The 13,779-nt window shown below is 37.0% G+C and overlaps 2 protein-coding genes across 6 annotated transcripts in view; both read left to right on the top strand.

Annotated features, from left to right (window-relative positions):
* The window catches only part of LOC109059882 (AP-3 complex subunit mu-2-like), an 8,873-nt gene extending 3,985 nt beyond the window's left edge, over window positions 1-4,888 (top strand). For 2 of the 3 annotated variants that reach the window (XM_042723514.1, XM_042723512.1), the window contains exons 6-9: window positions 1,336-1,469; window positions 1,846-2,053; window positions 3,036-3,180; window positions 3,847-4,888. In XM_042723514.1, coding sequence (XP_042579448.1) covers window positions 1,336-1,469; window positions 1,846-2,053; window positions 3,036-3,180; window positions 3,847-3,947 — 588 coding nt within the window. In that variant the 3' untranslated portion in view covers window positions 3,948-4,888. The remainder of the gene's footprint in view (window positions 1-1,335; window positions 1,470-1,845; window positions 2,054-3,035; window positions 3,181-3,846) is intronic. The other variant, XR_006154812.1, reaches the window with a different exon arrangement.
* A 142-nt stretch (window positions 4,889-5,030) lies between these two features.
* The window catches only part of LOC109108305 (methylcytosine dioxygenase TET3-like), a 48,280-nt gene continuing 39,531 nt past the window's right edge, over window positions 5,031-13,779 (top strand). For 2 of the 3 annotated variants that reach the window (XM_042723508.1, XM_042723506.1), the window contains exons 1-2: window positions 5,031-5,495; window positions 8,605-9,328. In XM_042723508.1, coding sequence (XP_042579442.1) covers window positions 8,960-9,328 — 369 coding nt within the window. In that variant the 5' untranslated portion in view covers window positions 5,031-5,495; window positions 8,605-8,959. Of the gene's footprint in view, window positions 5,496-5,589; window positions 6,344-8,604; window positions 9,329-13,779 lie in introns of those variants that run through there. The other variant, XM_042723507.1, reaches the window with a different exon arrangement.

The following is a 13,779-nucleotide window of genomic DNA, read 5'->3' as shown; positions in this document are numbered from 1 at the left end:
TAATTTACAAGCTGCGTTTATTTGATCAAAAATACAGGAAAAACTGTAATATTGTGAAATATTATTATGACGTAAAATAACGTTTTTCTATTTTAATATATATATTAAAATGTAATTTATTTCTGTGATGCGCAGCTGTATTTTCAGCATCATTACTCCAGTCTTCAGTGTCACATGATCTTCAGAAATCATAATAATATACTGATTTATTATCAGAGCTGAAACTGTTCTGCTGCTTCAGATTGTTTTTGAAGCTGTGATACTTTTTTCAGGATTCTTTGATCAATAAAAAGTTAAAAAGAAGAGCGTTTATTTAAAATAGAAATCTTTTCTAACAATATACACAATAGTTCAGAAGTTTGGGGTCAGTACATTTATATTCTTTCTTTTTTTGAAAGAAATCAAAACTTTTATTCAGCAAGGATGTTAAATTGTTAAGAAGTGATAGAAAAGATTTATATTTTGAATAAATGCTGTTCTTTTTAACTTTTTTTATTTTCTTCAAAGAATCCTGAAAAAAGTATCGGAGTTTACAAAAAAATATTTGGCAGCACAACTGTTTCCAACATTGATAATTCTAATAATAAATCATCATATGTGACACTTTATACTGGAGTAATGATGCTGATGGAAATTCAGCTTTGCGTCACAGAAATAAATTATATTTTAAAGGATATTAAAATAGAAACCATTATTTGAAATTGTAATAACATTTAGCAAGATTATTGTTTTTTTTTCCTGTATTTTTGATCAAATAAATGCAGCCTTGATGAGCAGAAGAGACGTGTGTGTGTGTGTGTGTGCGTGTGTGCGCGTGTGTGTGTGAGAACCTATTTTATTTCAGTTAGTTGCCAAGACAACATTTTTAATTTTCATTACATTTTTTTTTTTAGGTACTAAAATTACAAAAGCTAAAATACAAATAAATAAATATATTATAAGAAGATAGAATAAAATATTTAACAAAAATAAAAATGTAAACGCATGTAACAAAAATACTAAAATTAAAATGTAAACTGAAAATCACTAATAAACAGCTAACACACAATATGAATGTAACGAATACTAAAATACATCTACAGCTGGTCATGTGATCAGAACAAGATCCTTCAATACTTGGTGCACTCTGTAATGTTTTAACACCTTTACATTTCAAAAAAGCTTTTTAGTTCTTTATATGTCAGACGTTTTTAATGTGACATTTTTACATTTCTGCAATGAGGGACACATTGCCAACTGCACTTTGAGGTTCAAGCTTGTAATATATTCTGTATTACGGTGTACTACTAACTCATTCCTTTCTCAACATTTATTCCTGCATCTGTGATTCTGCAGAACCCTCGGCTGCTGGATGACGTCAGCTTCCACCCCTGCGTCCGGTTCAAGCGCTGGGAGGCCGAGCGAATCCTGTCCTTCATCCCACCAGACGGAAACTTCCGCCTCCTGTCCTACCACGTCAGCTCTCAGAAGTGAGGACCTCCAGCGGATGACTAAAATACTCTCTTTTAGATATCTACAAGCTTTATTTAAGAAAAATAGAAAATAAGAACATCAGGGTAACACTTTATTTTAAGGTGTTCTTGTTACACACGTTACATTACTATTATAATAACAATAAATTATGCATAATTACATGCAAGTAACCCTTAGCCACACCCTAACATTTTTTTTTGTCTTCACTGTCACTCTTGATTTAAATCAATGCATCCTTGATCAAAAAGAAGCATGAATTTATTTATTAAGAAATCGTACTGACCCCAAACTCTTGCACGTTAGTGTGCATAGCTTCGCTTGTTGTTTTGCAAGGCAGTGTACAGTTACACCTGTGACTGCTGTGTTCTTCAGCCTGGTGGCCATCCCAGTGTATGTGAAGCACAACATCAGCTTCAGAGAGGGCAGTTCTCAGGGGCGCTTCGAGCTCACCCTCGGCCCGAAGCAGACTATGGGTAAAGCGGTGGAATCAGTCCTGGTGAGCAGTCAGCTGCCCCGCGGCGTCCTCAACGCCAACCTCAGCCCCTCGCAGGGCACCTACACCTTTGACCCCGTCACCAAGGTAAACAAGAGCTCGTCGCTTTCTGTGTTCAGTGTTCTTTGACTGACAGGGTTCCTACGCAGTTCAGTAAAGTGTGGAATCTGATCTGAGAAAGACAGTGCCAGAGTATGGAAAAATATTTGCATTTCCAGACCTTTGCCCCGATTTAGTTTTCTATAATAGAAAATTTAGAATTTAATGAAAGAATTTAATAAAAATGTCATTGTTTCTTGGATGGATTAAGTTGATTGATATTAGAGGTTCTACCTTAAGCAAAGCCAAATTTTGAGCAAATAGTTCTCTATTAATTCATGTGCATCCAAGCTCTCATTTTCTACGTAGTAAGATAGCAGTGACGCACAATGGAAATAGATTAAAGTGTATATATAAAACTAGAAATTGTAGCAAACAGATTTCTCATGTGCATATCAATAGATTCCATGTGCATGCAGAAGTCTTTTTTTTTTATATATATATATATATTTTTTTTTTTTTATGTGCTCTGCATGTTGTCACTTCAAAAAAATCAAGTGAATAAACAGAGGACTTGTACTACATACCAAACATAAAGCTGAAAATTAATTATGAACCATATATGTTAAATATGGTCTGAACATGTACTGAGAAGCTTGGAAATTTGAGTCTGGAAAAGTATGGAATTTTCAGATAAAAAATGTGTATCATTCACACCAAGAAAGATAACTAGAGGTAACTTAAGTCAGTGTTGTCAAGTGTGATATTTTCCCACTTGCATAAAAAGTTTGCGTTTTATTTTTACACATGAAGCTAGGAAGTTCTCTTTGATCGACTGATAATAATTAGTTCAGGGATCACAAAAGTTAAATGCATATATAGCAGGTCATCATAATTGACCAGAAACGGGCTCATTTGTTTCTACCTTTTAATTGCAACGCTCAGCACGATGTATGAGAATGTTGTTAGTACATGCTTCAGTCTGCTGATTTGGTTTCATACTAATGTTGCAGTGAATTGTGATTTGCAGCTCCTGTCTTGGGATGTGGGTAAGATAAACCCCCAGAAACTGCCCAGTTTAAAAGGATCTGTGAGTCTCCAGACTGGAGCCTCCAAACCTGACGAAAACCCAACAATCAACATCCAGTTCAAGATTCAGCAGCTGGCCATCTCAGGTACCGTCGATTACTCCGAGGTTTCTCGACTGATTCTGCTTCGGATGAACGTGGTGACCCAACACATTAATACTAAGATTGTTTACCAAGATAGCAGAATAACAAAAATCACTTCTGAAAGCATTTCAGCCCCACTGATTGTATTCAAACAGCAACAGATTAAAATAAAAAACCCAAAATGGTTAGGCTTTGTTCAAATTTAATTCCTGTTGTTTTGTGTATTACTTAATTATGCATCGTAGAATTTGCGACAATGTTTTGCATTCAGAAATATAATTAGTCTATTAAAATGGCACATTTGTTTCAGGTACCCCGGAGATTTTCTTCTGTTAAAATAAATGTGAACACAGAAATTTTCCCAGCTGACCTTCAGTCAGTAAATTGTTTCTTAATCTCCCACAGGGAATGTAATTAAGCACATTTCTGCAAACCAATGAGCTATTGAAAACATTTATGACAATTGTATAATATGGCCAGGAGATGGAGCCGTTCTGATGTGGAAACAGATGGTTTGAGCAGCTGTGCATGTAACATGGCACTGTGTGGTGAAGCATTGATGCTTACTGATTTAGTGCTTTAGCAGTCCCAGCTTTCCCCGAAGACTCTCTTGTGCCAAATACACACCTGGTTTGCAACTGACATGCTTTCTGCTTTCTCACCCAACAGGTCTGAAAGTCAATAGGCTGGACATGTATGGCGAGAAGTACAAACCTTTCAAAGGCATCAAATACATGACCAAAGCCGGCAAATTTCAAGTCCGAACCTAGACGACCTGTTCCTACATTCTGTAATTTATTCAGTTGGTTTACGGCGAAATGGGGACGAAGAAAAGCGAGGGAACAAGTTTGAGTAAATCCATCTCCTTCGGAATGCATTTCAGAATCAATTCAGGAAAATGTAAGATAAGACTGTCAGTCATTAATGGAAGGATATGACTTCCAGAGAGATTATATTGTGATTAACACTATCAAAATCTGCTTCTACAGGTCCACCCGAGTTAAAGGGACAGTAACTACATATTCCTATTTCATTGTGTCCTTTTTATTCGCAGCTTCTCTGGATTACGGTTGCTCTCAAACCATAGCCAGCCTTACTTGATTTCTTATTGTCACTTTTAGAACTCTGTCCTTCACTCTGTATCTCCAGTCATGAGATTGAACTGCACTGTCATGTATTGATCTGTGCTCTCTGAGAAGAGAGGCGATACGTGACTCATTTCTGCATTGCAGAACAATAATCTAATATTACAGTTACAGACTGACTTCGGCCCCCGTCCCCAATGATTGTGTGCAAAGTAAACCTTTCTTCAAATGGTCAAACACTGAACTTTTATCTTTGTTTACTGTAGTATTATGAAAGTATACGATTTTAAATGTTATTGAAATGTGTTTCTTATGCTATTTATTTCCTGTTAAAGCATAACTGACCATAACAATCTGTAATAACCCTACATGTGATGCTTGATTGTTCAGTGTCTCTTGTTTTACCCTGAATGCACCATGCATTTAAAAACGATGGATTTGCATCCATCCAGCCATCTGAAGTGCAGCATTAGAGATTTGACTATGATTATGGATACTGATCGCGTAGGATGTGAATTTTGTTTTTAGCTTCTATTGATGTTTTCTTTCCTCCATACTGTTTTTCAGATAAATGCATCTGTTTACAGTGCTATGAAATAATAATAAATAAGTACAAATACACAAAATGCCCCATGTTTGGCAGCATGCTTCTCTAAAAGCGGGCGGAGTGCAGGAACACTGATTAAAATGTGTGTTATGTTCATATCAGGAGATTGAACTGTCACCATGTGGCAGCGTGATCTATGATTGAGATTTGAAGGAAGCCGTTAACATGTTGCTTCCCTTGAGTTCGGCTCCGATGACGTCATCGTGTCACCGCGATGACGCAGTTTAACCCCCTCGGTCCGCGGCACTCTGAACTCCAGTCCGCGACTTACTTCAGCCTCCTTCCTCCTCCTCATCGTCTTTAACTCTAAACTTCCCTGGAGTACATAGACGAGACACAGAGGAAAGTTAAAGGGTCTGTCCCATAATGAAATAACTTTTTTTTTTTCTTCTTCTCGTGTAATTCGCCATGTCATGTCTTCTTGGCTGCTCGACCGTTTTTAACCCGTTCAGCAAATGAACTTTTCACGTTTCTCTAATTTGCACGGTATTTTAAGCTAAAACATAATGACGTTTTAGTCATTCTAGTCATGTGGAGCTTGTATATGCGTGTACTGTTTTTAAGTACTCATAGTTTAAATCTAAATGGGATTTGACAAGACGCACAAAGAACGTGTCCACCGCTTGGTAAGTCCTTATCGCATATTAATTATTTAGACTTTAAAACTTTCTGTTTGGTAAAAAATAAAAAGTATAAAACTGCAGTTTTACTAGAATGAAAGTTGTGTATTCCCCTGTGTAAGTTTTTGTATCCCTAATGAGGTGATTAGTGCAATACACATCGATTACTGATAAGTTTTTCACTTTATTATGCGATGATAATGAACAGAACTCTCAGTGTATCAACATCAGAGAACACCGGAACAGCTGTACTGCGCGCGTTACAAATGTAACATTCTATTTTCTCGTATTTTGTTACATTTCGTTTCTTTGTGAGAGTTCGCGCCGCGGGGTGTTGTTGTCTTTATGCACGGGGGGCTTGCTGATGTGTCGTTTCTCTCACCCTTCTGAGGAAAACTCTCACTTGTTTGTCAACATAAACGGGGAAAGCTAATAAAGGCGAGTTTAAGCGATCATCGCCGATTTTTACACCTTTCCCTCCGCTCTCCGTTTTTGCCGCCAGTTAAAGCGCCGGCTGCGCGAGGAGCCACGTGCTCAGGTTTCAGAGCGCGTGCGAATTTCTGCGAAACTCTTGACTGAGAGATTTAGAGATAATGCAGGATTCCTCAGTAGTCAGCGGTACTGTGTTAATACGTTCAGACTGATTTATTTGCTCTTCACTACTATTTATTTGTCAAACTACCGGTCTACTAGCAAATTAACCCTTAAATATTGCTTTAACACGGGGTGCATGAGTTATAAATCACTCATAAATTAGCTAAAGGAGGGAAGTTACTGTTACCACCATCCTCCTGGGACAGGATAAGTTAGTTATAAAAATATGCAAGATCTGCAGGACAAAAACAATCCCACGTGTAAGTATAATTTCACGTCTGTCTGATTTGTTTAACTCGATATATAATCTCCAGATTTCATCTACAAGTTAAAAAGCTTGACTGCACAACCCTTACGAAAATTAACCATGGTTTTACTGTAGGAAAAATGGAGTAACCAGGTTTTTTTTTTTTTTTTTTCTTCGTATTGATTACCATTCTTATTACAAATACAATGGTTAATCTGTGGTAACTATAGTAACTAATTTTTTTTTTTTTTTTTTTTTTTTTTTGTAAAACCACGGGTAATGTGCGTAAGGGAAGATAAAACGCTAGTCTATAATGTTTTTAGAATTGTTTAAATGTTTTATTTGTTGTTTTCTTTTGCCTTTTGCTTTCTATATATTTACACAACCTTACACGAGTTAAGGACACTTTTTAGGCTATAGCCTATGAAAATTATGTTAGCAGATGAACATGGAAATATTATATGAAAGTTTAATAGCGCGAAAAACACCTAACTATTCTGCTGACTCAAGCACTTGCTTTCTTGTGCAACTGTCATATATGCATTAAAGAAAACAATCAGCATACTCTTTTTATATATATATATATATATATATATATATAGCACTTGTAACTGTAACTGTGAAACACCCAATAAGGTTATTTTGCTCGTGCTTGTAAATAAGTCCTGTGGGCTAGACTGTAAAACTTATCTTAATAGTAAAAGGCATACTCGGCATGCTTGGAGAGGAGGAGGACTGGGGGGGGGGGGGGCCCGATGCTACGGTCTTAACCTGCCGTATTAATTACTCTGCAGTAGCCTGTGTGATAATTAATAATCTTTCGAAGCATGCAGCGAGGCACGAGGGAGCTCCTCATTAAAGCGCTATTATATCCACAAATACTTTATAGAATAAATAATGCGCCATTGCGAAACACCACGTTTCGTTAACGACTCCTCACGTATTTTAGAACCACGCGATTCTTTAACAACAGTACACAGTGCGCGCGCCGCGTGACCCGCGGTTACCGGTCAAACATGAGTTTATAGACGGTCCCCGAGCGCCGAACAAAGAGCGCCGAGCGAAAGTCCTGCATTCAGACTCATAACGGACACACAAAGCAATGGAGAGCTGTGTCGCGAGGATTCGCCATTCTAACCGAACATCTGCTCACATTTCGCACATCGTACCTTTCGTCATCCAGTACCTTTGTGTCTGGGTTTTCTTTCCCTTTGTAAATAATTCTAAGAGACTGTACAGTCTTGAGTCATGAGATTTCAGGCTGGTACTGTCAATGTCTTTTGATTTATGACCTTTGATAGATGGATGGACAGACAGACGGATAGATAGATAGATAGATAGATAGATAGATAGACATAGATAGACATAGATAGATATTCACATTTATAGATGGATAGATATACATATTTACAGATAGACAGGCATACATACAGATAGATAGATAGATAGATAGATAGACAGATAGATAGACATTCAAATTTATAGATAGATAGATATTCCTATATATAGATGGATAGATATACAGAGATAGATAGATAGATAGATAGATATTCATATTTATAGATGGATAGATAGATAGATAGATAGATAGATAGATAGATAGATAGATAGATAGATATTCATATTTATAGATAGATATTCACATTTATAGATATTCACATTTATATTTAGGGGAGTCGTGGCCTAATGGTTAGAGAGTCGGACTCCCAATCGAAGGGTTGCAATACCAAGACTCAGGCCCCCATGAACAATGCATCGAACCACCAAATGCACACCTCTCTCCGCAGCATTCAATACCATGACTTAGGTGCCCTTGAGCAAGGCATCGAACCCCCAACTGCTCCCCGGGCGCCGCAGCATAAAATGGCTGCCCACTGCTCCGGGTGTGTGTTCACAGTGTGTGTGTGTGTTCACTGCTCTGTGTGTGTGCACTTCGGATGGGTTAAATGCAGAGCACTAATTCTGAGTATGGGTCACCATACTTGGCTGAATGTCACGTCACTTTCACTAGATGGATAGATATACAGATAGATAGATTATATTATACCACTTATCATGGTAATGTTAACAAAAACCTGTAATGGGCTCATATAGTTGATTCTCTGTATATGCATATACATATATATATATATATATATATATATATATATATATATATATATATATATATATATATATATATATACAATTACTTCTGCTTTATTTAGCTACAGTATAGTTATTTTGACCAAAACCGAAATATATCCTAAACCTGCCCTGTTTCTCCCCATACAGTCCCCAAACTGCCTTCACTTGCAAAGACCAGAACTGCTTTCTGTCTGCATCCCAATGTCATCAGTTCTGTGTCACAGAGAGATGCTCTCTGTCACCTGCGGCCGTGTTCCTAACGTACCTGCACCTGCAGGTGAATGATGTCATGCCCAGAACTGTCTCCTCAAAATAAGGAGTTCCTCTTGTGCCCTTTAAGACCCATTCCAGACGTTCCTCCCTGTGGCCCTAACTCAGCACACACACTTTATGGACTGGTCTGTGCTGTGCTGTAAAGAACCTTATTATTTACCTTGTGTTTTTAAACCGTTAGCTGCCACTTCACCACTCTCTTGTCCCGTAAGAGAGCGGGACCCTCGGTATGCACAAGATGAAGGGAGGCCCTGGCCCTCCTGTCCAGGACATATATGAATTCTCTCTGGACGAGGAGGACCCTAAAGTTTTCCTAGGGGCCAGGAGTGCAAGGGTGGTGTCTCCTGTGGCCGACTACATCAAGTCGGAGCATGAGCAAGCTGGCATGTTCTCCTTGCCGCAGATGGAGGCAGACCAGGAACCGATGGAGGCTGTGGTACCTCTTAAAAAGAAGAGAAAGAGATGCGGCATCTGTGGGCCTTGTATGAAGAAGGAGAACTGCGGTACCTGCAGCAACTGCCTAAACCGAAAGATCGGACACCAGATCTGCAAACTGAGAAAGTGTGACGAGCTGAAGAGGAGGAAGAGCCCATGGGAGGTAAAGACACTGCACTTCTGTTTTGTGCATAAAAGTGTGTTATATATCTATGAGTGCTGGGCAGCGATTAATCACATCCAAATAAAAGTTTTTGTTTATATAATATATGTATGTGTACTGTGTCTGTACAAAGAAACACGCATACAGTATATATATTGAAAATATTTGCATGTATTCATATCTTTGTAATTTATAAACAAAACAATATCTGAAATATATACTTAAATGCATGTGGATTTATATATACATAATAAATATACACTGTACACACACACGTGACTCTGCAGCACAGAAGCAGTCATAAGTAGCACAGGTATATTTGTAGCAATAGACAACAATACATTGTATGGGTCAAAATTATCCACTTTTCTTTTGTGCCAAAAATCATTAGGATATTAACTAAAGATCATGTTCCATGAAGATATTTTTATATGCATTGCTAAGAACTTCATTTGGACAACTTAAAATTAGATTTTTGTGAATGCACCCTCAGATTTCAGATTTTCAAATAGTTGTATCTCAGCCAAATATTGTCCTATCATAACAAACCATACATCAATGAAAAGCTTATTTATTCGGCTTTCAGATGATGTATAAATCTTATGGCTGGTTTTGTGCTCCAGGGTCACATATATTATGTACGCAAAAACTTTTATTTTGGATGCAATTACTTGCGGTTAATCCAGCGGTCGCCTAGCACTAATATCTATTCACGTTGTCTGCTGGTTATTTTTGGAGGGTTTAACACTAAAGGCTAGGCTACAATCATTAGTTCCCGTTTACTAGCTGTTATTGTTCCTCCTAGATGCATTCCTCACCTGTCCTGTCTTGACACGTCTCCTTTCATCCTTCAATACTTGCCTAGATTGTAATGACCTGAAAATATGGCCAGTTTCTTAGAGTCTCAAATAAGGATATTACTATTTTTATATTAATAGCATTTATGTTGATTTTGAGCCTTTAATGTAGTCCTTTCAGGACAAGACACTCGTTGTATTCATTTCCATATATGGCATTCGATATTTTATTTGGAAACACTGTTTCATGTGTTGATATTAGATAACTATCCCCCGGTTTCACAGACAAGGCTTAAGCCTAGTCCCGGACTAAAATGTAAGTCTGAGCTGTTTCAGTGTCCAGAAAGAATATTTTGTATTTTTTTAAATTAATGCATGTTTATAAAGCCCCATTTGTGAAAACAGGCCTATATTAGTTAACCTGAACTATGAAAAATACTTCTAAAGGACTTGTTATTACCAAAATCAGAATTGCATCTGTTGTTATTATTTAATGATCGTGAGCAGTTGTGTTTTTATGGAACTAGCATTATTTAATTAGTATGAGATTTTGATTACTCTCCATGTTATATGAGATGTTTAATGGGAGTTTAGTAGATTATTACACTATACATGGCTTGCATTAAGAGGCTTTGACTCTGGTGTGGTAACTGCAGAATGTTTGTGTGTTTAGGAGCATGTTTGTGTTTGCACATGGCTTTGGGAGGTTAGTTAAGGTATGAAAATCAGCCCAGTGAGACTGAAAAGCTCTGAAGAATTGCTCAGCTGCCCACAGCAAAGCTCCCTCTCGACAGCTTAGCAAAATGAGCCTCTCTTTGTTTTATTGTTTACAGTGTGCTTTTTTAAGAAGCAGCTGCTGCAGTGTGTCTTTTTTCCACCAATGATCACATATGACAGTGGCTGGCTACACATATTCATGTTTTCTTCCTTTTCTTTTTTTTCTTTTTTCAAAGAGCAGCTGTCTGTAAGGCTGCTATTCTGACAAATAAAACAAGAACTTTTCTGCAGCACATTAACAAACTTTTTTTTTTTTTTTTTAAAGAAAATGTGTGTTTGTTTGCCCATGTTTATATCATTGACATGATATCAGGGTGTTGGTTTGTAGTTGCTAAGATGTTCTGAGTGGTTTTGTCACATTTTGTTTTAGTTGCTAGGGCATTCAGTGAGGTTGCTAGGTTGATGTTTACTGGCCTTTTTACTCGGTATTTTTGACTTGTTTCCTATTACAAATATCTAAACATTCATAAATCAAGATACATTTACTCAAGAAGTAAAATGACTGTTATGTCCTATTTTCTAATATATCTACCAAAATGAAGTGAATTTATACTTAAAACAAGATATCTGTCAGTGCAGTATTAGAGAACTTAATTCAAAGGAAATAATCCTTACAAATGATCCTAATAATCCTTAATAATTCTTACGCCACTGAGAGATCATTTTCTTGTTTTAAGCATAATCTCACTTGATTTTGCTACATTTTTCAGAAAACAAGACTTGTATGTTGATTTAAGAATTTTTAGATATTTATAATGGAAAATAATAATTTTTATTTTATTTTTATTTTTTGCAGTGTAGCTTATCCCAGATCAATTCTCTGCTTTAATAAGTATGTTTTTGATGCCTATTTTATTATCTGCAAGGACAAAGAAATGTAATTTCTCTTAATTTCTCTCTTAAATAGTAATAGCACGGCTCTCCTCAACAAGCCGCACAATTTCAGGGATTATTCATGTCTGACGCACAAACAGTGTGAGTTATGCACAGATGTTTAATATTTATAGTTATGGGATTGTGTAACAGTATTAGTAATTGACTTGTTGCCAATGAAGCACCACTAATGAATGATGTAACAGTTTTTTGTGATGAATCTATTCCACATAGTGTTTAGGATCTTTTTGTCTGTCTGTTGAGGCTCACATGGGTTCCAGGTGTGTGTGTGTATGTGTGTGTTTGAGCTGGTTTCGAGTCTCAGTGCAGAGAATTCCTTTTGCTTACTTTATATACTCTGCTCTTTGACCTTTGACCATTTTGAGGCGTGGGGGCTGACCTGTGGCCAAATAGAAGAGGAAGAGAACGGGGGAGGGAGAGAGAAAAGAGAACCAGATAGCAAAAGAAAAAGAGAAACAGTGAAAGGTAAAGGAGAAATGCAGATAAACAGAAAACGCTGAAAGTGCAAAGGACAGGGAGGACATTTGAAGGAAAGGTGTCCATGTCTTTGTGAGGGAAATGGACAGAATTAGGCTTTTGATTCGATGACAGAAAACAACAATACTTCCTCTCTCTTACACTCCCTCAACCTAATTATTGACCATACACTTCAAGGCATGGTATGCAAGACTTCTGGTTACATTTTAGCAGAAAAATGCAGTGTTAGCTATGTAGACGTGGGTGTTTGACCACTCCCAGATACTTCGGTATTTCACACCAAAGCATGATGTTTCACTAATTAAAAAGTGCAAGGCTGCATTTACTGGTAACACTTTATTTAAAGCCTTTATGTATAATTCATTATAAAAGGCTACAATTCATTATAATGATTAATAATGTGCATTGTAACACATTATATCTTGTCATATATAATTATAACCAAATTTAAAATGCATAGTGTAACAAATTGCAAAGTGTTATAATAACAAATCGAAAATTGTTAAAATTGCAAGTGTTATAATATATTAACTGTGGTTACAATTATTCATGAGATTGTACAATGCATTAAAAGGTGCATTACAAGGCATAATAATTTTTTTTTTTATATAATGCAGTATACATAGGCTTTAAGTAAAGTGTTACCGAAGATTTTTTAAAACGTGATACAAAGCTGTATTTTCAGCATCATTGCTCTAGTTGTCAATGTTTCATGATCCTTCAGAAATCATTCTAACATGTGGATTAAATGCTTAAGAAACAATGTTGAAACTGCATTAGTTATGCATTTAATTTATTTATTAAATAGTAGTAGTAGCTGTCAACAATATCAGTTTCTGATACCAGAGATATTTTTTTTTTTTACTAGTCAAAGACATTTTTTAAAAGACCAGTTTGGTGTTTTTGTTTACTAGCTAAGATCAGACAAAGGATCAGGTGGATTAGATTTAAATGGGTGTGTGTGTGTGTGTGTGTGTCAGGGTCACCCATCCCCCCTTTCCCTCCTCATCACTTCACTGAGCACATGAAGGAGACCGGCTCCAAAAGCTACTCGTGCAAGTCTCACGTGTGCAGCAAAACATTCATTAATACTGAGAAACCCAGTAGTATTCATTCAGACTTATCCAAATCCAGATTCACAGAGCATTGTGATTTGGCATGTGTGCACAAAAACCTATTCTGAGCACCTGCGTATTTGAGATTGAAATTGGAAAGACATTATCTTCAGAGAGCTGGAACAACAAGCCTTGCTGTGCTACAGTGTCCGTACTGGCCATATTTCATTGAGCTGACCTCTGCACTATTCCACCGACTGACTTCACTATTGCCTGGCAACCAAATCACATTATAGCCTTCTCCACCAATCAGAGTTTTGCTCTGAGTCAGAATGAAAGCAGACCCAGCGTGCATGACAGATAGCAGCACTCAATAATGCTAATAAACCCCAACCAGTCACTGAACGGGAATAATTACTGTAGCTGCTGCTTGTCTTTGTGTTAGGAAGAT

Source organism: Cyprinus carpio, chromosome B5 (assembly GCF_018340385.1).
Source record: "Cyprinus carpio isolate SPL01 chromosome B5, ASM1834038v1, whole genome shotgun sequence".
NCBI classification, from domain to species: domain Eukaryota; kingdom Metazoa; phylum Chordata; class Actinopteri; order Cypriniformes; family Cyprinidae; genus Cyprinus; species Cyprinus carpio.
The sequence above is the reverse complement of the archived record's forward strand: the minus strand, read 5'-3'. Positions and strand labels throughout refer to the sequence as shown.